Raw genomic sequence first — 26037 nt, forward strand, 5'->3', positions numbered from 1 at the left:
CAGTTGTTCTTCATATCCTTTCATACCCTCATGGCACCCTCTCTGCTTGTCTGTGGTTATCTAAATGAGTGTGATTATTGCGAGATGCATGACGTTACAATTTTATACCTAGTGTGTAACAAGTCAAAGGACAAAAGTTTGATGGGTCATTTGTGGTTTCCACTTTAACAAAGAGATAGGTTTTACCTTCTGTCAAAAATGCAGAGATGATGATTATCATGATGGACTTTCGCAGTTCACGCAAAATGCTGGTGGAACATTTTGAGTGTGTTGTTTGAATTTCCAGCATCTGCAGATTTCCTCGTGTTTGTACTTTCACAGTTGCTGCCTTTTGGACACTGGTGTTTGTCTGCCCTTCCATCTTGTCGGGTGCTGTCTTTCACTGATTCTATTGTGAATTTTTTTTCGTATTTACTGTGAAAGCCCACAAGTAAATGAATCTGAATTGTTCATGGTGACTGATATGGATATGAGAGCAAATTTAATTTGAACTTTTTAAATCGTTGAAACGTTTTGTAGAATCTCGCCACAGAGTTTAAACCCCAGTGTACATAGTACAGTAGGGAACACTAACATCGGTGTCAGTAACAGCATATGACATAGGAGCAGAATTTGGCCATTTGGCCCATCGAGTCTATTATACCATTCAATCATGGCTGAACTTTCTTCCTCCTCCTCAATTGCACTCCCCAGCCTTCTCCCCGTAACCTTTGACGCCACTCTCTGCCTTAAATACACCCAACAACCTGGCCTCTACAGCTGTCTGTGGTAAGAAGTTCCACAAATTCACCACCCTCTGGCTAAAGAAATTTCTCCACATCTCTGTTTTGAATGGATGCCCCTCTATCCTGAGGCTGTGCCCTCTTGTCCTAGGCTCTCCCACTATGGGAAATATCCTTCCCACATCTACTCTAGGCCTTTCAACATTCGAAAGGTTTCAATGAGATCCACCCTCATCCTTCTGAATTCCAGCAGGTACAGGCCCAGAGCCATCAACCGGTCCTCGTATGATAACCCTTTCATTCTGGATATCCAGGTACTTACCCAGGTAATCCTCTGACTTCCCTTCGTCTTCCACAAACTTCTTGATTTTCTCTGCAGCAAGATGTGGTTCTGCGCCCATGTTCTTCCTTCCTGAAACACAGGAAAACCTCAGAGGTCACTTACACTGCTCCATGGAGAGCTCACTTACCACGCGCCACAGTCCCTCGCAAAACACAATACCAAACGGTCCTGAGACCAGAATCAGGTTTATCCTCACTGACTTACGAGTATATTGGTGCCCTGCCAACAATTCATACCAAATTCCTCATCGCAGCAGTTAGTACCACGCTAGTACAACCCTTTGCCTTTCAGAGTTCAGAGTTCAATTCCCACTACAGCCTTTAAGAACTTTGTTCATTCTTCCCATGAAGGTTCATTCTTCTCAGGTTTCCCCTGAGAGCTACAGTCTGAAGGTTAATCAGTTGTTGGAAAATATGTGTGTTGCTTGGTGGTGCAGCTTGTTGGGCCAGACAGGCCTCTAAATAAGGTAAATGGATATGGCAAGATGTGTGTTAAATGATGTGAAATAAGAGAGCAGGGCAGTGAAAATGCAGAAAATTACAAAATAAGTAAATAGCACCAAACCATAAATGGACAAGACACCCCAAAATGCTGAAGGAACTCCGCAAATCAGGCAGCATCTATGGAGGGGAATAAACAGTCAATATTTTGGGCTGAGACCATTCATCAGGACTGGAAAGGAAGGGGGCCGGTGCCAGAGTAAGAAGGTGGAAGATGCTAATAGACTCGCAGGTTAAGTGTTGCCTCACCTGGAAGGAATGTTTTGATGGTGAGGAACAGGGGTGCTCTCTCCCACTTACACAGATAAGGTGGGAGTGGGAAGTGATGAGTGGACAAGGGATTCATGGAGAGAGTGGGGGATGGGGTGATGCAGAGGGGAAGATGTGTTTGGCGACAGTATCCCGTTGAAGGAGACAAGAAGTTGTAGAGAAAGATGTGCTGGGTATGGAGGCAAAATCCTGCAGTATTTATTGCCGATCTTGGAGAAGGCAACACCAAGCCAGCTTTGGGGAAGATATAGGAACAGGAGAAGGCCGCTCAGTCCTTTGATCTTGTCATTCACCATGGTAGTGTAGCGGATAGTGTGATGATATCACAGCTTGAGGCATCAGAGTTCAGAGTTCAATCCCGGCATCCTCAATAAGAAGAATGCACATTCTTTCCTCTTTGTGTACGGGATTCCTCCAGGTTCTTGCTCAGTTTCCTTCCCACAGTCCGAATATCAATGGGTTACTACGTCCATTGGTCACTGTAAATTGCCCTGTGATGAGGTGAGGATTAAATGGCTGAGTTGCTTTGCAGAGCAGCACAAAGGGCTGGAAAGACCTGTCCCATGCTAAAACTTTAAATAAAATTAAATTAATATCGCCATCACAGTCCCGACCATTGATTCCTCATATCCTCCCGATTCCCTTTTCCCCGTGTTCTCCCAGGCCTTGATTGCAGCACAGCTGATTCCCATCTAAGCCTGCAGCATAAATACCCTGGGTTCACATCCACTCATCGCCAGATCGTTGTTTCAGACAGCGTGGTAATTCACGTTCCCGGCCGCGTATTCAAAGTTTTGTTTTAGCACTGTGGTTTGCCTGTGTTAACTCTGTGTCAAGAGAACCATCACCTGCTACCTGCCTTTCCGCTCATCCTCCGGTTTGCCGTTCTGCTCCAGCCACGCCCATGTCCTTGTTTGCATCCCGACTCTGTCTCCATGCCAGTGCCCTGCGTTTGGGTTCACCCGTTCTCCGTGACAATTGCAGCTAAATTTCAACCTTTGCCTGATATTTCTGAACCTCCTTTGAATCCTCTCCAATGACAGCTCATCCATTCTTAGGAAAAGGGCCCAAAGCTGCTCACAAAACTCCAAGTGAAGCCCTCAATTGCTTTATAAAGTGTCAATATTACAACCTTGCTTTTATATTCCAGTCCTATTGAAATGATTGTATTTGCTCTCCTCACCACAGACTCAGCCTGCAAATTAACCTTCAGCAAATCCTGCACAAGTCCCTTTGCACCTCAGATTTTTGAATTTTCTCTCCACTTACAAAATAGTCAACCCTGTTATTTCTTCTGGCAAAGTTCATGACCATACACTTCCCAACACTGCATTCCACCTGCCACTTCTTTGTCCATTCCCCTAACCTAACCAAGCCCTTCTGCAGCACCTCTACTTCCAGAAAACTACAGCCCCTCCACCCATCTTTGGATATCTGCAAACTTTGCCAGAAAGCCATCAATTCCATCATCCAAGTCATTGATGAAGAATTGGTCCCAACGTGGATCCTATGGCACAATACTAGTCACCGGCAACCAGTCAGAAAAAAAGCTCCCTTTATTCTAACTCTTTGCCTTCTACCAATCAGCCACTGCTTTATCCATGCGAGAATCTTTCCTGTAATACCACGGGCTTGTAGCTTATTAAGCAGCCTCGTGTGGCACCTTGTCAAACGTCTTCTGAAAAACCAAGAACACAACATCAACCGATTCTCCTGTCTACCCTGCTTGTTATTTCTTCAATGAATTCCAACAGATTTGTCGGGCATGAATTTCCCGTGAGGAAGCTATGCTGACTATGGCCTATTTTATCACATGCTTCCAAGTATGTGCATCCTTAATAATTAACCCCAACATCTTCCCAACTGCTGAGGTCAGGCTAGCTTCCTTTCTTCTGCCTCTCTCCCTTCTTGTAGAGTGGAGTGACATTTGAAGTTTTCTGGTCTTCCAGAACCATTCCAGAATCTAGTTATTCTTGAAAGATCATCAACGATCTCTTCAGCCACCACTTTCAGAACCCTGGCGTGTACACCACCAGCTCCAAGTGACTTATTTACCTGCAGACCTCTCAGTTTCCAAAGAACCTTCTTGCTAGTAACAGCAACTTGATGCACCTCTGCCCCCTGACACTCTAAACATCCAGCATTGAGATGGAGTATTCCACAGTGAATACAGACACAAAATATCTATTCAGTTTGCCCACCATATCCATGTCCATTGTCATGACCTCTCCAGCATCGTTTCCCGATGGTCCAATATCTGCACTCACCTCACTTTTACTCTTTATGTATCTGAAGACATCAGTGGACAGCACCAGCTTCACTCGGAAATGGCGGTAGACGGACGGCAGGAGAGGGAGGGGAGAGAACGAGGGAACGCCACACAGCATGGGGTGAGGTAATGAGGGAATGAAACACACTGTGGGGTGAGGTGACAACGGAATGATACACACCTACAATTATATACCGTCTGTAAGGAGTCTGTACATTACTCTGAGTGTGCGTGGGTTTACAATGGTAACGCCTTCTCTCAGGAGTCTGTACATTACTCTGAGTGTGTGCGGGTTTACAATTCTAACACTGTCTGTCAGGAGTCTGTACATTACTCCGAGTGTGTGTGGGTTTACAATTCTAACACTGTCTGTCAGGAGTCTGTACATTACTCTGAGTGTGTGTGGGTTTACAATTGTAACACCCTCTGTCAGGAGTCTGTACATTACTCCGAGTGTGTGTGTGGGTTTACAATTGTAACACTGTCTCTCAGGAGTCTGTACATTACTCCGAGTGTGTGTGTGGGTTTACAATTGTAACACTGTCTGTCAGGAGTCTGTACATTACTCCGAGTGTGTGTGGGTTTACAATTGTAACACTGTCTGTCAGGAGTCTGTACATTACTCCGAGTGTGTGTGGGTTTACAATTCTAACACTGTCTGTCAGGAGTCTGTACATTACTCCGAGTGTGTGTGGGTTTACAATTGTAATGCCGTCTGTCAGGAGTCTATACATTACTCCTAGTGTGCGTGGGTTTACAATTGTAACAACATCTCTCAGGAGTCTGTACATTACTCTGAGTGTGCATGGGGTTACAAATGAAACACAGTCTGTCAGGAGTATGTACATTACTCCGAGTGTGCGTGGGTTTACAATTGTAACACTGTCTGTCAGGAGTCTGTACATTACTCCGAGTGTGTGTGGATTTACAATTGTAACACAGTCTGTAAAGAATCTGTACATTACTCCGAGTGTGCGTGGGTTTACAATTGTAACGCCCTCTGTCAGGAGTCTGTACATTACTCCGAGTGTGTGTGTGGGTTTACAATTGTAACACTGTCTCTCAGGAGTCTGTACATTACTCCGAGTGTGCGTGGGTTTACAATTGTAACGCCCTCTGTCAGGAGTCTGTACATTACTCCGAGTGTGTGTGTGGGTTTACAATTGTAACACTGTCTCTCAGGAGTCTGTACATTACTCCAACTATGTGTGGGTTTACAATTGTAACACTGTCTCTCAGGAGTCTGTACATTACTCCGAGTGTGCGTGGGTTTACAATTGTAACGCCCTCTGTCAGGAGTCTGTACATTACTCCGAGTGTGTGTGTGGGTTTACAATTGTAACGCCCTCTGTCAGGAGTCTGTACATTACTCCAAGTGTGCGTGGGTTTACAATTGTAACACTGTCTCTCAAGGGTCTGTACATTACTCCGAGTGTGCGTGGGTTTACAATGGTAACGCCGTCTCTCAGGAGTCTGTACATTACTCCGAGTGTGCGTGGGTTTACAATTGTAACGCCCTCTGTCAGGAGTCTGTACATTTCTCCAAGTGTGCGTGGGTTTACAATTGTAACACTGTCTGTCAGGAGTCTGTACATTACTCGAGTGTGCGTGGGTTTACAATTGTAACACTGTCTGTCAGGAGTCTGTACATTACTCCGAGTGTGTGTGGGTTTACAATTGTAACACTGTCTGTCAGGAGTCTGCATATTACTCCGAGTGTGCGTGATTTTACAATTGTAACACTGTCTCTCAGGGGTCTGTACATTACTCCTAGTGTGCGTGGGTTTACAATGGTAAGGCCGTCTCTCAGGAGTCTGTACATTACTCCGAGTGTGCGTGGGTTTACAATTGTAACGCCCTCTGTCAGGAGTCTGTACATTACTCCGAGTGTGTGTGGGTTCACAATTGTAACACCGTCTGTCAGGAGTCTGTACATTACTCCGAGTGTGTGTGGGTTCACAATTGTAACACCGTCTGTCAGGAGTCTGTACAATACTCCGAGTGTGCATGGGTTTACAATTTTAACACCATCTGTCAGGAATCTGTACATTACTCCGAGTGTGCGTGGGTTCATAATTGTAACACCGTCTGTCAGGAGTCTGTACATTACACCGAGTGTGCGTGGGTTTACAATTGTAACGCCCTCTGTCAGGAGTCTGTACATTACTCCGAGTGTGCATGGGTTTACAATTGGAACACCGTCTGTCAGGAGTCTGTACATTACTCCGAGTGTGCATGGGTTTACAATTGTAACACCGTCTGTCAGGAGTCTGTACATTACTCCGAGTGTGCGTGTGTTTACAATTGTAACACCGTCTGTCAGGAGTCTGTACATTACTCCGAGTGTGTGTGGTTTCATAATTGTAACACCGTCTGTCAGGAGTCTGTACATTACTACGAGTGTGCGTGTGTTTACAATTGTAACACCGTCTGTAAAGAATCTGTACATTACTCCGAGTGTGTGTGTGGGTTTACAATTGTAACACAGTCTGTCAGGAGACTGTACATTACTCCGAGTGTGCGTGGGTTTACAATTGTAACGCCCTCTGTCAGGAGTCTGTACATTACTCCGAGTGTGCGTGGGTTTACAATTGTAACGCCCTCTGTCAGGAGTCTGTACATTACTCCGAGTGTGTGTGGGTTCACAATTGTAACACCGTCTGTCAGGAGTCTGTACATTACTCCGAGTGTGTGTGGGTTCACAATTGTAACACCGTCTGTCAGGAGTCTGTACATTACTCCGAGTGTGCATGGGTTTACAATTGTAACACCGTCTGTCAGGAATCTGTACATTACTCCGAGTGTGTGTGTGGGTTCATAATTGTAACACCGTCTGTCAGGAGTCTGTACATTACTCCGAGTGTGCGTGGGTTTACAATTGTAACGCCCTCTGTCAGGAGTCTGTACATTACTCCGAGTGTGTGTGTGGGTTTACAATTGTAACACTGTCTCTCAGGAGTCTGTACATTACTCCAACTATGTGTGGGTTTACAATTGTAACACTGTCTCTCAGGAGTCTGTACATTACTCCGAGTGTGCGTGGGTTTACAATTGTAACGCCCTCTGTCAGGAGTCTGTACATTACTCCGAGTGTGTGTGTGGGTTTACAATTGTAACACTGTCTCTCAGGAGTCTGTACATTACTCCAACTATGTGTGGGTTTACAATTGTAACACTGTCTGTCAGGAGTCTGTACATTACTCTGAGTGTGCGTGGGTTTATAATTGTAATGCCCTCTGTCAGGAGTCTGTACACTACTCCGAGTGTGTGTGTGGGTTTACAATTTTAACACTGTCTCTCAGGAGTCTGTACATTACTCCGAGTATGTGTAGGTTTACAATTGTAACACTGTCTGTCAGGAGTCTGTACATTACTCCAAGTGTGCGTGGGTTTACAATTGTAACACTGTCTCTCAAGGGTCTGTACATTACTCCGAGTGTGCGTGGGTTTACAATGGTAACGCCGTCTCTCAGGAGTCTGTACATTACTCCGAGTGTGCGTGGGTTTACAATTGTAACGCCCTCTGTCAGGAGTCTGTACATTTCTCCAAGTGTGCGTGGGTTTACAATTGTAACACTGTCTGTCAGGAGTCTGTACATTACTCGAGTGTGCGTGGGTTTACAATTATAACACTGTCTGTCAGGAGTCTGTACATTACTCCGAGTGTGTGTGGGTTTACAATTGTAACACTGTCTGTCAGGAGTCTGCATATTACTCCGAGTGTGCGTGGTTTTACAATTGTAACACTGTCTCTCAGGGGTCTGTACATTACTCCGAGTGTGCGTGGGTTTACAATGGTAAGGCCATCTCTCAGGAGTCTGTACATTACTCCGAGTGTGCGTGGGTTTACAATTGTAACGCCCTCTGTCAGGAGTCTGTACATTACTCCGAGTGTGTGTGGGTTCACAATTGTAACACCGTCTGTCAGGAGTCTGTACATTACTCCGAGTGTGTGTGGGTTCACAATAGTAACACCGTCTGTCAGGAGTCTGTACAATACTCCGAGTGTGCATGGGTTTACAATTTTAACACCGTCTGTCAGGAATCTGTACATTACTCCGAGTGTGTGTGGGTTCATAATTGTAACACCGTCTGTCAGGAGTCTGTACATTACACCGAGTGTGCGTGTGTTTACAATTGTAACACAGTCTGTCAGGAGTCTGTACATTACTCCGAGTGTGCGTGGGTTTACAATTGTAACGCCCTCTGTCAGGAGTCTGTACATTACTCCGAGTGTGCATGGGTTTACAATTGGAACACCGTCTGTCAGGAGTCTGTACATTACTCTGAGTGTGCATGGGTTTACAATTGTAACACCGTCTGTCAGGAGTCTGTACATTACTCCGAGTGTGCGTGTGTTTACAATTGTAACACCGTCTGTCAGGAGTCTGTACATTACTCCGAGTGTGTGTGGTTTCATAATTGTAACACCGTCTGTCAGGAGTCTGTACATTACTACGAGTGTGCGTGTGTTTACAATTGTAACACTGTCTGTCAGGAGTCTGTACATTACTCCGAGTGTGCGTGGGTTTACAATTGTAACGCCTTCTGTCAGGAGTCTGTACATTACTCCGAGTGTGTGTGTGGGTTTACAATTGTAACACTGTCTCTCAGGAGTCTGTACATTACTCCAACTATGTGTGGGTTTACAATTGTAACACTGTCTCTCAGGAGTCTGTACATTACTCCGAGTGTGCGTGGGTTTACAATTGTAACACCGTCTGTCAGGAGTCTGTACATTACTCCGAGTGCGTGTGGTTTCATAATTGTAACACCGTCTGTCAGGAGTCTGTACATTACTACGAGTGTGCGTGTGTTTACAATTGTAACACCGTCTGTAAAGAATCTGTACATTACTCCGAGTGTGTGTGTGGGTTTACAATTGTAACACAGTCTGTCAGGAGACTGTACATTACTCCGAGTGTGCGTGGGTTTACAATTGTAACGCCCTCTGTCAGGAGTCTGTACATTACTCCGAGTGTGCGTGGGTTTACAATTGTAACGCCCTCTGTCAGGAGTCTGTACATTACTCCGAGTGTGTGTGGGTTCACAATTGTAACACCGTCTGTCAGGAGTCTGTACATTACTCCGAGTGTGTGTGGGTTCACAATTGTAACACCGTCTGTCAGGAGTCTGTACATTACTCCGAGTGTGCATGGGTTTACAATTGTAACACCGTCTGTCAGGAATCTGTACATTACTCCGAGTGTGTGTGTGGGTTCATAATTGTAACACCGTCTGTCAGGAGTCTGTACATTACTCCGAGTGTGCGTGGGTTTACAATTGTAACGCCCTCTGTCAGGAGTCTGTACATTACTCCGAGTGTGTGTGTGGGTTTACAATTGTAACACTGTCTCTCAGGAGTCTGTACATTACTCCAACTATGTGTGGGTTTACAATTGTAACACTGTCTCTCAGGAGTCTGTACATTACTCCGAGTGTGCGTGGGTTTACAATTGTAACGCCCTCTGTCAGGAGTCTGTACATTACTCCGAGTGTGTGTGTGGGTTTACAATTGTAACACTGTCTCTCAGGAGTCTGTACATTACTCCAACTATGTGTGGGTTTACAATTGTAACACTGTCTGTCAGGAGTCTGTACATTACTCTGAGTGTGCGTGGGTTTATAATTGTAATGCCCTCTGTCAGGAGTCTGTACACTACTCCGAGTGTGTGTGTGGGTTTACAATTTTAACACTGTCTCTCAGGAGTCTGTACATTACTCCGAGTATGTGTAGGTTTACAATTGTAACACTGTCTGTCAGGAGTCTGTACATTACTCCAAGTGTGCGTGGGTTTACAATTGTAACACTGTCTCTCAAGGGTCTGTACATTACTCCGAGTGTGCGTGGGTTTACAATGGTAACGCCGTCTCTCAGGAGTCTGTACATTACTCCGAGTGTGCGTGGGTTTACAATTGTAACGCCCTCTGTCAGGAGTCTGTACATTTCTCCAAGTGTGCGTGGGTTTACAATTGTAACACTGTCTGTCAGGAGTCTGTACATTACTCGAGTGTGCGTGGGTTTACAATTATAACACTGTCTGTCAGGAGTCTGTACATTACTCCGAGTGTGTGTGGGTTTACAATTGTAACACTGTCTGTCAGGAGTCTGCATATTACTCCGAGTGTGCGTGGTTTTACAATTGTAACACTGTCTCTCAGGGGTCTGTACATTACTCCGAGTGTGCGTGGGTTTACAATGGTAAGGCCATCTCTCAGGAGTCTGTACATTACTCCGAGTGTGCGTGGGTTTACAATTGTAACGCCCTCTGTCAGGAGTCTGTACATTACTCCGAGTGTGTGTGGGTTCACAATTGTAACACCGTCTGTCAGGAGTCTGTACATTACTCCGAGTGTGTGTGGGTTCACAATAGTAACACCGTCTGTCAGGAGTCTGTACAATACTCCGAGTGTGCATGGGTTTACAATTTTAACACCGTCTGTCAGGAATCTGTACATTACTCCGAGTGTGTGTGGGTTCATAATTGTAACACCGTCTGTCAGGAGTCTGTACATTACACCGAGTGTGCGTGTGTTTACAATTGTAACACAGTCTGTCAGGAGTCTGTACATTACTCCGAGTGTGCGTGGGTTTACAATTGTAACGCCCTCTGTCAGGAGTCTGTACATTACTCCGAGTGTGCATGGGTTTACAATTGGAACACCGTCTGTCAGGAGTCTGTACATTACTCTGAGTGTGCATGGGTTTACAATTGTAACACCGTCTGTCAGGAGTCTGTACATTACTCCGAGTGTGCGTGTGTTTACAATTGTAACACCGTCTGTCAGGAGTCTGTACATTACTCCGAGTGTGTGTGGTTTCATAATTGTAACACCGTCTGTCAGGAGTCTGTACATTACTACGAGTGTGCGTGTGTTTACAATTGTAACACTGTCTGTCAGGAGTCTGTACATTACTCCGAGTGTGCGTGGGTTTACAATTGTAACGCCTTCTGTCAGGAGTCTGTACATTACTCCGAGTGTGTGTGTGGGTTTACAATTGTAACACTGTCTCTCAGGAGTCTGTACATTACTCCAACTATGTGTGGGTTTACAATTGTAACACTGTCTCTCAGGAGTCTGTACATTACTCCGAGTGTGTGTGGGTTTACAATTGTAATGCCGTCTGTCAGGAGTCTATACATTACTCCTAGTGTGCGTGGGTTTACAATTGTAACAACATCTCTCAGGAGTCTGTACATTACTCTGAGTGTGCATGGGGTTACAAATGAAACACAGTCTGTCAGGAGTATGTACATTACTCCGAGTGTGCGTGGGTTTACAATTGTAACACTGTCTGTCAGGAGTCTGTACATTACTCCGAGTGTGTGTGGATTTACAATTGTAACACAGTCTGTAAAGAATCTGTACATTACTCCGAGTGTGCGTGGGTTTACAATTGTAACGCCCTCTGTCAGGAGTCTGTACATTACTCCGAGTGTGTGTGTGGGTTTACAATTGTAACACTGTCTCTCAGGAGTCTGTACATTACTCCGAGTGTGCGTGGGTTTACAATTGTAACGCCCTCTGTCAGGAGTCTGTACATTACTCCGAGTGTGTGTGTGGGTTTACAATTGTAACACTGTCTCTCAGGAGTCTGTACATTACTCCAACTATGTGTGGGTTTACAATTGTAACACTGTCTCTCAGGAGTCTGTACATTACTCCGAGTGTGCGTGGGTTTACAATTGTAACGCCCTCTGTCAGGAGTCTGTACATTACTCCGAGTGTGTGTGTGGGTTTACAATTGTAACGCCCTCTGTCAGGAGTCTGTACATTACTCCAAGTGTGCGTGGGTTTACAATTGTAACACTGTCTCTCAAGGGTCTGTACATTACTCCGAGTGTGCGTGGGTTTACAATGGTAACGCCGTCTCTCAGGAGTCTGTACATTACTCCGAGTGTGCGTGGGTTTACAATTGTAACGCCCTCTGTCAGGAGTCTGTACATTTCTCCAAGTGTGCGTGGGTTTACAATTGTAACACTGTCTGTCAGGAGTCTGTACATTACTCGAGTGTGCGTGGGTTTACAATTGTAACACTGTCTGTCAGGAGTCTGCACATTACTCCGAGTGTGTGTGGGTTTACAATTGTAACACTGTCTGTCAGGAGTCTGCATATTACTCCGAGTGTGCGTGATTTTACAATTGTAACACTGTCTCTCAGGGGTCTGTACATTACTCCTAGTGTGCGTGGGTTTACAATGGTAAGGCCGTCTCTCAGGAGTCTGTACATTACTCCGAGTGTGCGTGGGTTTACAATTGTAACGCCCTCTGTCAGGAGTCTGTACATTACTCCGAGTGTGTGTGGGTTCACAATTGTAACACTGTCTGTCAGGAGTCTGTACATTACTCCGAGTGTGTGTGGGTTCACAATTGTAACACCGTCTGTCAGGAGTCTGTACAATACTCCGAGTGTGCATGGGTTTACAATTTTAACACCATCTGTCAGGAATCTGTACATTACTCCGAGTGTGCGTGGGTTCATAATTGTAACACCGTCTGTCAGGAGTCTGTACATTACACCGAGTGTGCGTGTGTTTACAATTGTAACACAGTCTGTCAGGAGTCTGTACATTACTCCGAGTGTGCGTGGGTTTACAATTGTAACGCCCTCTGTCAGGAGTCTGTACATTACTCCGAGTGTGCATGGGTTTACAATTGGAACACCGTCTGTCAGGAGTCTGTACATTACTCCGAGTGTGCATGGGTTTACAATTGTAACACCGTCTGTCAGGAGTCTGTACATTACTCCGAGTGTGCGTGTGTTTACAATTGTAACACCGTCTGTCAGGAGTCTGTACATTACTCCGAGTGTGTGTGGTTTCATAATTGTAACACCGTCTGTCAGGAGTCTGTACATTACTACGAGTGTGCGTGTGTTTACAATTGTAACACCGTCTGTAAAGAATCTGTACATTACTCCGAGAGTGTGTGTGGGTTTACAATTGTAACACAGTCTGTCAGGAGACTGTACATTACTCCGAGTGTGCGTGGGTTTACAATTGTAACGCCCTCTGTCAGGAGTCTGTACATTACTCCGAGTGTGCGTGGGTTTACAATTGTAACGCCCTCTGTCAGGAGTCTGTACATTACTCCGAGTGTGTGTGGGTTCACAATTGTAACACCGTCTGTCAGGAGTCTGTACATTACTCCGAGTGTGTGTGGGTTCACAATTGTAACACCGTCTGTCAGGAGTCTGTACATTACTCCGAGTGTGCATGGGTTTACAATTGTAACACCGTCTGTCAGGAATCTGTACATTACTCCGAGTGTGTGTGTGGGTTCATAATTGTAACACCGTCTGTCAGGAGTCTGTACATTACTCCGAGTGTGCGTGGGTTTACAATTGTAACGCCCTCTGTCAGGAGTCTGTACATTACTCCGAGTGTGTGTGTGGGTTTACAATTGTAACACTGTCTCTCAGGAGTCTGTACATTACTCCAACTATGTGTGGGTTTACAATTGTAACACTGTCTCTCAGGAGTCTGTACATTACTCCGAGTGTGCGTGGGTTTACAATTGTAACGCCCTCTGTCAGGAGTCTGTACATTACTCCGAGTGTGTGTGTGGGTTTACAATTGTAACACTGTCTCTCAGGAGTCTGTACATTACTCCAACTATGTGTGGGTTTACAATTGTAACACTGTCTGTCAGGAGTCTGTACATTACTCTGAGTGTGCGTGGGTTTATAATTGTAATGCCCTCTGTCAGGAGTCTGTACACTACTCCGAGTGTGTGTGTGGGTTTACAATTTTAACACTGTCTCTCAGGAGTCTGTACATTACTCCGAGTATGTGTAGGTTTACAATTGTAACACTGTCTGTCAGGAGTCTGTACATTACTCCAAGTGTGCGTGGGTTTACAATTGTAACACTGTCTCTCAAGGGTCTGTACATTACTCCGAGTGTGCGTGGGTTTACAATGGTAACGCCGTCTCTCAGGAGTCTGTACATTACTCCGAGTGTGCGTGGGTTTACAATTGTAACGCCCTCTGTCAGGAGTCTGTACATTTCTCCAAGTGTGCGTGGGTTTACAATTGTAACACTGTCTGTCAGGAGTCTGTACATTACTCGAGTGTGCGTGGGTTTACAATTATAACACTGTCTGTCAGGAGTCTGTACATTACTCCGAGTGTGTGTGGGTTTACAATTGTAACACTGTCTGTCAGGAGTCTGCATATTACTCCGAGTGTGCGTGGTTTTACAATTGTAACACTGTCTCTCAGGGGTCTGTACATTACTCCGAGTGTGCGTGGGTTTACAATGGTAAGGCCATCTCTCAGGAGTCTGTACATTACTCCGAGTGTGCGTGGGTTTACAATTGTAACGCCCTCTGTCAGGAGTCTGTACATTACTCCGAGTGTGTGTGGGTTCACAATTGTAACACCGTCTGTCAGGAGTCTGTACATTACTCCGAGTGTGTGTGGGTTCACAATAGTAACACCGTCTGTCAGGAGTCTGTACAATACTCCGAGTGTGCATGGGTTTACAATTTTAACACCGTCTGTCAGGAATCTGTACATTACTCCGAGTGTGTGTGGGTTCATAATTGTAACACCGTCTGTCAGGAGTCTGTACATTACACCGAGTGTGCGTGTGTTTACAATTGTAACACAGTCTGTCAGGAGTCTGTACATTACTCCGAGTGTGCGTGGGTTTACAATTGTAACGCCCTCTGTCAGGAGTCTGTACATTACTCCGAGTGTGCATGGGTTTACAATTGGAACACCGTCTGTCAGGAGTCTGTACATTACTCTGAGTGTGCATGGGTTTACAATTGTAACACCGTCTGTCAGGAGTCTGTACATTACTCCGAGTGTGCGTGTGTTTACAATTGTAACACCGTCTGTCAGGAGTCTGTACATTACTCCGAGTGTGTGTGGTTTCATAATTGTAACACCGTCTGTCAGGAGTCTGTACATTACTACGAGTGTGCGTGTGTTTACAATTGTAACACTGTCTGTCAGGAGTCTGTACATTACTCCGAGTGTGCGTGGGTTTACAATTGTAACGCCTTCTGTCAGGAGTCTGTACATTACTCCGAGTGTGTGTGTGGGTTTACAATTGTAACACTGTCTCTCAGGAGTCTGTACATTACTCCAACTATGTGTGGGTTTACAATTGTAACACTGTCTCTCAGGAGTCTGTACATTACTCCGAGTGTGCGTGGGTTTACAATTGTAACGCCCTCTGTCAGGAGTCTGTACATTACTCCGAGTGTGTGTGTGGGTTTACAATTGTAACACTGTCTCTCAGGAGTCTGTACATTACTCCAACTATGTGTGGGTTTACAATTGTAACACTGTCTGTCAGGAGTCTGTACATTACTCTGAGTGTGCGTGGGTTTATAATTGTAATGCCCTCTGTCAGGAGTCTGTACACTACTCCGAGTGTGTGTGTGGGTTTACAATTTTAACACTGTCTCTCAGGAGTCTGTACATTACTCCGAGTATGTGTAGGTTTACAATTGTAACACTGTCTGTCAGGAGTCTGTACATTACTCCAAGTGTGCGTGGGTTTACAATTGTAACACTGTCTCTCAAGGGTCTGTACATTACTCCGAGTGTGCGTGGGTTTACAATGGTAACGCCGTCTCTCAGGAGTCTGTACATTACTCCGAGTGTGCGTGGGTTTACAATTGTAACGCCCTCTGTCAGGAGTCTGTACATTACTCCGAGTGTGCGTGGGTTCACAATTGTAACACCGTCTGTCAGGAGTCTGTACATTACTCCGAGTGTGTGTGGGTTCACAATTGTAACACCGTCTGTCAGGAGTCTGTACATTACTCCGAGTGTGCATGGGTTTACAATTGTAACACCGTCTGTCAGGAATCTGTACATTACTCCGAGTGTGTGTGGGTTCATAATTGTAACACCGTCTGTCAGGAGTCTGTACATTACTCTGAGTGTGCGTGTGTTTACAATTGTAACACAGTCTGTAAAGAATCTGTACATTACTCCGAGTGTGTATGTCGGTTTACAATTGTAACACTGTCTGTCAGGAGTCTGTACATTACTCCGAGTGTGCGTGGGTTTACAATTGTAACGCCTTCTGTCAGGAGTCTGTACATTACTCCGAGTGTGTGTGTGGGTTTACAATTGTAACACTGTCTCTCAGGAGTCTGTACATTACTCCAACTATGTGTGGGTTTACAATTGTAACACTGTCTCTCAGGAGTCTGTACATTACTCCGAGTGTGCGTGGGTTTACAATTGTAACGCCCTCTGTCAGGAGTCTGTACATTACTCCGAGTGTGTGTGTGGGTTTACAATTGTAACACTGTCTCTCAGGAGTCTGTACATTACTCCAACTATGTGTGGGTTTACAATTGTAACACTGTCTGTCAGGAGTCTGTACATTACTCCAAGTGTGCGTGGGTTTACAATTGTAACACTGTCTCTCAAGGGTCTGTACATTACTCCGAGTGTGCGTGGGTTTACAATGGTAACGCCGTCTCTCAGGAGTCTGTACATTACTCCGAGTGTGCGTGGGTTTACAATTGTAACGCCCTCTGTCAGGAGTCTGTACATTTCTCCAAGTGTGCGTGGGTTTACAATTGTAACACTGTCTGTCAGGAGTCTGTACATTACTCGAGTGTGCGTGGGTTTACAATTGTAACACTGTCTGTCAGGAGTCTGTACATTACTCCGAGTGTGTGTGGGTTTACAATTGTAACACTGTCTGTCAGGAGTCTGCATATTACTCCGAGTGTGCGTGGTTTTACAATTGTAACACTGTCTCTCAGGGGTCTGTACATTACTCCGAGTGTGCGTGGGTTTACAATGGTAAGGCCGTCTCTCAGGAGTCTGTACATTACTCCGAGTGTGCGTGGGTTTACAATTGTAACGCCCTCTGTCAGGAGTCTGTACATTACTCCGAGTGTGTGTGGGTTCACAATTGTAACACCGTCTGTCAGGAGTCTGTACATTACTCCGAGTGTGTGTGGGTTCACAATTGTAACACCGTCTGTCAGGAGTCTGTACAATACTCCGAGTGTGCATGGGTTTACAATTTTAACACTGTCTGTCAGGAGTCTGTACATTACTCCGAGTGTGTGTGGGTTTACAATTGTAACACTGTCTGTCAGGAGTCTGTACATTACTCCGAGTGTGTGTGGGTTTACAATTCTAACACTGTCTGTCAGGAGTCTGTACATTACTCCGAGTGTGTGTGGGTTTACAATTGTAATGCCGTCTGTCAGGAGTCTATACATTACTCCTAGTGTGCGTGGGTTTACAATTGTAACAACATCTCTCAGGAGTCTGTACATTACTCTGAGTGTGCATGGGGTTACAAATGAAACACAGTCTGTCAGGAGTATGTACATTACTCCGAGTGTGCGTGGGTTTACAATTGTAACACTGTCTGTCAGGAGTCTGTACATTACTCCGAGTGTGTGTGGATTTACAATTGTAACACAGTCTGTAAAGAATCTGTACATTACTCCGAGTGTGTATGTCGGTTTACAATTGTAACACTGTCTGTCAGGAGTCTGTACATTACTCCGAGTGTGCGTGGGTTTACAATTGTAACGCCCACTGTCAGGAGTCTGTACATTACTCCGAGTGTGTGTGTGGGTTTACAATTGTAACACTGTCTCTCAGGAGTCTGTACATTACTCCAACTATGTGTGGGTTTACAATTGTAACACTGTCTCTCAGGAGTCTGTACATTACTCCGAGTGTGCGTGGGTTTACAATTGTAAAGCCCTCTGTCAGGAGTCTGTACATTACTCCGAGTGTGTGTGTGGGTTTACAATTGTAACACTGTCTCTCAGGAGTCTGTACATTACTCCAACTATGTGTGGGTTTACAATTGTAACACTGTCTGTCAGGAGTCTGTACATTACTCCGAGTGTGTGTGTGGGTTTACAATTGTAACACTGTCTCTCAGGAGTCTGTACATTACTCCAACTATGTGTGGGTTTACAATTGTAACACTGTCTGTCAGGAGTCTGTACATTACTCTGAGTGTGCGTGGGTTTATAATTGTAATGCCCTCTGTCAGGAGTCTGTACACTACTCCGAGTGTGTGTGTGGGTTTACAGTTTTAACACTGTCTCTCAGGAGTCTGTACATTACTCCGAGTATGTGTAGGGTTACAATTGTAACACTGTCTGTCAGGAGTCTGTACATTACTCCAAGTGTGCGTGGGTTTACAATTGTAACACTGTCTCTCAAGGGTCTGTACATTACTCCGAGTGTGCGTGGGTTTACAATGGTAACGCCGTCTCTCAGGAGTCTGTACATTACTCCGAGTGTGCGTGGGTTTACAATTGTAACGCCCTCTGTCAGGAGTCTGTACATTTCTCCAAGTGTGCGTGGGTTTACAATTGTAACACTGTCTGTCAGGAGTCTGTACATTACTCGAGTGTGCGTGGGTTTACAATTGTAACACTGTCTGTCAGGAGTCTGTACATTACTCCGAGTGTGTGTGGGTTTACAATTGTAACACTGTCTGTCAGGAGTCTGCATATTACTCCGAGTGTGCGTGGTTTTACAATTGTAACACTGTCTCTCAGGGGTCTGTACATTACTCCGAGTGTGCGTGGGTTTACAATGGTAAGGCCGTCTCTCAGGAGTCTGTACATTACTCCGAGTGTGTGTGGGTTCACAATTGTAACACCGTCTGTCAGGAGTCTGTACATTACTCCGAGTGTGTGTGGGTTCACAATTGTAACACCATCTGTCAGGAGTCTGTACAATACTCCGAGTGTGCATGGGTTTACAATTTTAACACCGTCTGTCAGGAATCTGTACATTACTCCGAGTGTGTGTGGGTTCATAATTGTAACACCGTCTGTCAGGAGTCTGTACATTACACCGAGTGTGCGTGTGTTTACAATTGTAACACAGTCTGTCAGGAGTCTGTACATTACTCCGAGTGTGCGTGGGTTTACAATTCTAACACTGTCTGTCAGGAGTCTGTACATTACTCCGAGTGTGTGTGGGTTTACAATTGTAACACTGTCTGTCAGGAGTCTGTACATTACTCCGAGTGTGTGTGGGTTTACAATTCTAACACTGTCTGTCAGGAGTCTGTACATTACTCCGAGTGTGTGTGGGTTTACAATTGTAATGCCGTCTGTCAGGAGTCTATACATTACTCCTAGTGTGCGTGGGTTTACAATTGTAACAACATCTCTCAGGAGTCTGTACATTACTCTGAGTGTGCATGGGGTTACAAATGAAACACAGTCTGTCAGGAGTATGTACATTACTCCGAGTGTGCGTGGGTTTACAATTGTAACACTGTCTGTCAGGAGTCTGTACATTACTCCGAGTGTGCGTGGGTTTACAATTGTAACGCCCACTGTCAGGAGTCTGTACATTACTCCGAGTGTGTGTGTGGGTTTACAATTGTAACACTGTCTCTCAGGAGTCTGAACATTACTCCAACTATGTGTGGGTTTACAATTGTAACACTGTCTCTCAGGAGTCTGTACATTACTCCGAGTGTGCGTGGGTTTACAATTGTAACGCCCTCTGTCAGGAGTCTGTACATTACTCCGAGTGTGTGTGTGGGTTTACAATTGTAACACTGTCTCTCAGGAGTCTGTACATTACTCCAACTATGTGTGGGTTTACAATTGTAACACTGTCTGTCAGGAGTCTGTACATTACTCTGAGTGTGCGTGGGTTTATAATTGTAATGCCCTCTGTCAGGAGTCTGTACACTACTCCGAGTGTGTGTGTGGGTTTACAGTTTTAACACTGTCTCTCAGGAGTCTGTACATTACTCCGAGTATGTGGAGGTTTACAATTGTAACACTGTCTGTCAGGAGTCTGTACATTACTCCAAGTGTGCGTGGGTTTACAATTGTAACACTGTCTCTCAAGGGTCTGTACATTACTCCGAGTGTGCGTGGGTTTACAATGGTAACGCCGTCTCTCAGGAGTCTGTACATTACTCCGAGTGTGCGTGGGTTTACAATTGTAACGCCCTCTGTCAGGAGTCTGTACATTTCTCCAAGTGTGCGTGGGTTTACAATTGTAACACTGTCTGTCAGGAGTCTGTACATTACTCGAGTGTGCGTGGGTTTACAATTGTAACACTGTCTGTCAGGAGTCTGTACATTACTCCGAGTGTGTGTGGGTTTACAATTGTAACACTGTCTGTCAGGAGTCTGCATATTACTCCGAGTGTGCGTGGTTTTACAATTGTAACACTGTCTCTCAGGGGTCTGTACATTACTCCGAGTGTGCGTGGGTTTACAATGGTAAGGCCGTCTCTCAGGAGTCTGTACATTACTCCGAGTGTGTGTGGGTTCACAATTGTAACACCGTCTGTCAGGAGTCTGTACATTACTCCGAGTGTGTGTGGGTTCACAATTGTAACACCGTCTGTCAGGAGTCTGTACAATACTCCGAGTGTGCATGGGTTTACAATTTTAACACCGTCTGTCAGGAATCTGTACATTACTCCGAGTGTGTGTGGGTTCATAATTGTAACACCGTCTGTCAGGAGTCTGTACATTACACCGAGTGTGCGTGTGTTTACAATTGTAACACAGTCTGTCAGGAGTCTGTACATTACTCCGAGTGTGCGTGGGTTTACAATTGTAACGCCCTCTGTCAGGAGTCTGTACATTACTCCGAGTGTGCATGGGTTTACAATTGGAACACCGTCTGTCAGGAGTCTGTACATTACTCCGAGTGTGCATGGGTTTACAATTGTAACACCGTCTGTCAGGATTCTGTACATTACTCCGAGTGTGCGTGTGTTTACAATTGTAACACCGTCTGTCAGGAGTCTGTACATTACTCCGAGTGTGTGTGGTTTCATAATTGTAACACCGTCTGTCAGGAGTCTGTACATTACTACGAGTGTGCGTGTGTTTACAATTGTAACACCGTCTGTAAAGAATCTGTACATTACTCCGAGTGTGTGTGTGGGTTTACAATTGTAACACAGTCTGTCAGGAGTCTGTACATTACTCCGAGTGTGCGTGGGTTTACAATTGTAACGCCCTCTGTCAGGAGTCTGTACATTACTCCGAGTGTGTGTGTGGGTTTACAATTGTAACACTGTCTGTCAGGAGTCTGTACATTACTCCGAGTGTGTGTGGATTTACAATTGTAACACAGTCTGTAAAGAATCTGTACATTACTCCGAGTGTGTATGTCGGTTTACAATTGTAACACTGTCTGTCAGGAGTCTGTACATTACTCCGAGTGTGCGTGGGTTTACAATTGTAACGCCCACTGTCAGGAGTCTGTACATTACTCCGAGTGTGTGTGTGGGTTTACAATTGTAACACTGTCTCTCAGGAGTCTGTACATTACTCCAACTATGTGTGGGTTTACAATTGTAACACTGTCTCTCAGGAGTCTGTACATTACTCCGAGTGTGCGTGGGTTTACAATTGTAACGCCCTCTGTCAGGAGTCTGTACATTACTCCGAGTGTGTGTGTGGGTTTACAATTGTAACACTGTCTCTCAGGAGTCTGTACATTACTCCAACTATGTGTGGGTTTACAATTGTAACACTGTCTGTCAGGAGTCTGTACATTACTCTGAGTGTGCGTGGGTTTATAATTGTAATGCCCTCTGTCAGGAGTCTGTACACTACTCCGAGTGTGTGTGTGGGTTTACAGTTTTAACACTGTCTCTCAGGAGTCTGTACATTACTCCGAGTATGTGTAGGTTTACAATTGTAACACTGTCTGTCAGGAGTCTGTACATTACTCCAAGTGTGCGTGGGTTTACAATTGTAACACTGTCTCTCAAGGGTCTGTACATTACTCCGAGTGTGCGTGGGTTTACAATGGTAACGCCGTCTCTCAGGAGTCTGTACATTACTCCGAGTGTGCGTGGGTTTACAATTGTAACGCCCTCTGTCAGGAGTCTGTACATTTCTCCAAGTGTGCGTGGGTTTACAATTGTAACACTGTCTGTCAGGAGTCTGTACATTACTCGAGTGTGCGTGGGTTTACAATTGTAACACTGTCTGTCAGGAGTCTGTACATTACTCCGAGTGTGTGTGGGTTTACAATTGTAACACTGTCTGTCAGGAGTCTGCATATTACTCCGAGTGTGCGTGGTTTTACAATTGTAACACTGTCTCTCAGGGGTCTGTACATTACTCAGAGTGTGCGTGGGTTTACAATGGTAAGGCCGTCTCTCAGGAGTCTGTACATTACTCCGAGTGTGTGTGGGTTCACAATTGTAACACCGTCTGTCAGGAGTCTGTACATTACTCCGAGTGTGTGTGGGTTCACAATTGTAACACCGTCTGTCAGGAGTCTGTACAATACTCCGAGTGTGCATGGGTTTACAATTTTAACACCGTCTGTCAGGAATCTGTACATTACTCCGAGTGTGTGTGGGTTCATAATTGTAACACCGTCTGTCAGGAGTCTGTACATTACACCGAGTGTGCGTGTGTTTACAATTGTAACACAGTCTGTCAGGAGTCTGTACATTACTCCGAGTGTGCGTGGGTTTATAATTGTAATGCCCTCTGTCAGGAGTCTGTACACTACTCCGAGTGTGTGTGTGGGTTTACAGTTTTAACACTGTCTCTCAGGAGTCTGTACATTACTCCGAGTATGTGTAGGTTTACAATTGTAACACTGTCTGTCAGGAGTCTGTACATTACTCCAAGTGTGCGTGGGTTTACAATTGTAACACTGTCTCTCAAGGGTCTGTACATTACTCCGAGTGTGCGTGGGTTTACAATGGTAACGCCGTCTCTCAGGAGTCTGTACATTACTCCGAGTGTGCGTGGGTTTACAATTGTAACGCCCTCTGTCAGGAGTCTGTACATTTCTCCAAGTGTGCGTGGGTTTACAATTGTAACACTGTCTGTCAGGAGTCTGTACATTACTCGAGTGTGCGTGGGTTTACAATTGTAACACTGTCTGTCAGGAGTCTGTACATTACTCCGAGTGTGTGTGGGTTTACAATTGTAACACTGTCTGTCAGGAGTCTGCATATTACTCCGAGTGTGCGTGGTTTTACAATTGTAACACTGTCTCTCAGGGGTCTGTACATTACTCCGAGTGTGCGTGGGTTTACAATGGTAAGGCCGTCTCTCAGGAGTCTGTACATTACTCCGAGTGTGTGTGGGTTCACAATTGTAACACCGTCTGTCAGGAGTCTGTACATTACTCCGAGTGTGTGTGGGTTCACAATTGTAACACCGTCTGTCAGGAGTCTGTACAATACTCCGAGTGTGCATGGGTTTACAATTTTAACACCGTCTGTCAGGAATCTGTACATTACTCCGAGTGTGTGTGGGTTCATAATTGTAACACCGTCTGTCAGGAGTCTGTACATTACACCGAGTGTGCGTGTGTTTACAATTGTAACACAGTCTGTCAGGAGTCTGTACATTACTCCGAGTGTGCGTGGTTTTACAATTGTAACGCCCTCTGTCAGGAGTCTGTACATTACTCCGAGTGTGCATGGGTTTACAATTGGAACACCGTCTGTCAGGAGTCTGTACATTACTCCGAGTGTGCATGGGTTTACAATTGTAACACCGTCTGTCAGGAGTCTGTACATTACTCCGAGTGTGCGTGTGTTTACAATTGTAACACCGTCTGTCAGGAGTCTGTACATTACTCCGAGTGTGTGTGGTTTCATAATTGTAACACCGTCTGTCAGGAGTCTGTACATTACTACGAGTGTGCGTGTGTTTACAATTGTAACACCGTCTGTAAAGAATCTGTACATTACTCCGAGTGTGTGTGTGGGTTTACAATTGTAACACAGTCTGTCAGGAGTCTGTACATTACTCCGAGTGTGCGTGGGTTTACAATTGTAACGCCCTCTGTCAGGAGTCTGTACATTACTCCGAGTGTGTGTGTGGGTTTACAATTGTAACACTGTCTGTCAGGAGTCTGTACATTACTCCGAGTGTGTGTGGATTTACAATTGTAACACAGTCTGTAAAGAATCTGTACATTACTCCGAGTGTGTATGTCGGTTTACAATTGTAACACTGTCTGTCAGGAGTCTGTACATTACTCCGAGTGTGCGTGGGTTTACAATTGTAACGCCCACTGTCAGGAGTCTGTACATTACTCCGAGTGTGTGTGTGGGTTTACAATTGTAACACTGTCTCTCAGGAGTCTGTACATTACTCCAACTATGTGTGGGTTTACAATTGTAACACTGTCTCTCAGGAGTCTGTACATTACTCCGAGTGTGCGTGGGTTTACAATTGTAACGCCCTCTGTCAGGAGTCTGTACATTACTCCGAGTGTGTGTGTGGGTTTACAATTGTAACACTGTCTCTCAGGAGTCTGTACATTACTCCAACTATGTGTGGGTTTACAATTGTAACACTGTCTGTCAGGAGTCTGTACATTACTCTGAGTGTGCGTGGGTTTATAATTGTAATGCCCTCTGTCAGGAGTCTGTACACTACTCCGAGTGTGTGTGTGGGTTTACAGTTTTAACACTGTCTCTCAGGAGTCTGTACATTACTCCGAGTATGTGTAGGTTTACAATTGTAACACTGTCTCTCAGGAGTCTGTACATTACTCCAAGTGTGCGTGGGTTTACAATTGTAACACTGTCTCTCAAGGGTCTGTACATTACTCCGAGTGTGCGTGGGTTTACAATGGTAACGCCGTCTCTCAGGAGTCTGTACATTACTCCGAGTGTGCGTGGGTTTACAATTGTAACGCCCTCTGTCAGGAGTCTGTACATTTCTCCAAGTGTGCGTGGGTTTACAATTGTAACACTGTCTGTCAGGAGTCTGTACATTACTCGAGTGTGCGTGGGTTTACAATTGTAACACTGTCTGTCAGGAGTCTGTACATTACTCCGAGTGTGTGTGGGTTTACAATTGTAACACTGTCTGTCAGGAGTCTGCATATTACTCCGAGTGTGCGTGGTTTTACAATTGTAACACTGTCTCTCAGGGGTCTGTACATTACTCCGAGTGTGCGTGGGTTTACAATGGTAAGGCCGTCTCTCAGGAGTCTGTACATTACTCCGAGTGTGCGTGGGTTTACAATTGTAACGCCCTCTGTCAGGAGTCTGTACATTACTCCGAGTGTGTGTGGGTTCACAATTGTAACACCGTCTGTCAGGAGTCTGTACATTACTCCGAGTGTGTGTGGGTTCACAATTGTAACACCGTCTGTCAGGAGTCTGTACATTACTCCGAGTGTGTGTGGGTTCACAATTGTAACACCGTCTGTCAGGAGTCTGTACAATACTCCGAGTGTGCATGGGTTTACAATTTTAACACCGTCTGTCAGGAATCTGTACATTACTCCGAGTGTGTGTGGGTTCATAATTGTAACACCGTCTGTCAGGAGTCTGTACATTACACCGAGTGTGCGTGTGTTTACAATTGTAACACAGTCTGTCAGGAGTCTGTACATTACTCCGAGTGTGCGTGGGTTTACAATTGTAACGCCCTCTGTCAGGAGTCTGTACATTACTCCGAGTGTGCATGGGTTTACAATTGGAACACCGTCTGTCAGGAGTCTGTACATTACTCCGAGTGTGCATGGGTTTACAATTGTAACACCGTCTGTCAGGAGTCTGTACATTACTCCGAGTGTGCGTGTGTTTACAATTGTAACACCGTCTGTCAGGAGTCTGTACATTACTCCGAGTATGTGTGGTTTCATAATTGTAACACCGTCTGTCAGGAGTCTGTACATTACTACGAGTGTGCGTGTGTTTACAATTGTAACACCGTCTGTAAAGAATCTGTACATTACTCCGAGTGTGTGTGTGGGTTTACAATTGTAACACAGTCTGTCAGGAGTCTGTACATTACTCCGAGTGTGCGTGGGTTTACAATTGTAACGCCCTCTGTCAGGAGTCTGTACATTACTCCGAGTGTGTGTGTGGGTTTACAATTGTAACACTGTCTGTCAGGAGTCTGTACATTACTCCGAGTGTGTGTGGATTTACAATTGTAACACAGACTGTAAAGAATCTGTACATTACTCCGAGTGTGTAT

At 45.1% G+C, this 26037-nt stretch overlaps 1 protein-coding gene across 1 annotated transcript in view; it reads right to left on the reverse strand.

Moving 5' to 3' along the window:
* LOC140719223 (complement factor B-like) overlaps positions 1-26037 on the reverse strand; it is a 231626-nt gene that overhangs the window by 78460 nt on the left and 127129 nt on the right. Inside the window, exon 9 of the mRNA XM_073033681.1 lies at positions 1045-1134. Coding sequence (XP_072889782.1) covers positions 1045-1134 — 90 coding nt within the window. The remainder of the gene's footprint in view (positions 1-1044; positions 1135-26037) is intronic.

This window comes from Hemitrygon akajei, chromosome 2 (genome assembly GCF_048418815.1).
Source record: "Hemitrygon akajei chromosome 2, sHemAka1.3, whole genome shotgun sequence".
NCBI classification, from domain to species: domain Eukaryota; kingdom Metazoa; phylum Chordata; class Chondrichthyes; order Myliobatiformes; family Dasyatidae; genus Hemitrygon; species Hemitrygon akajei.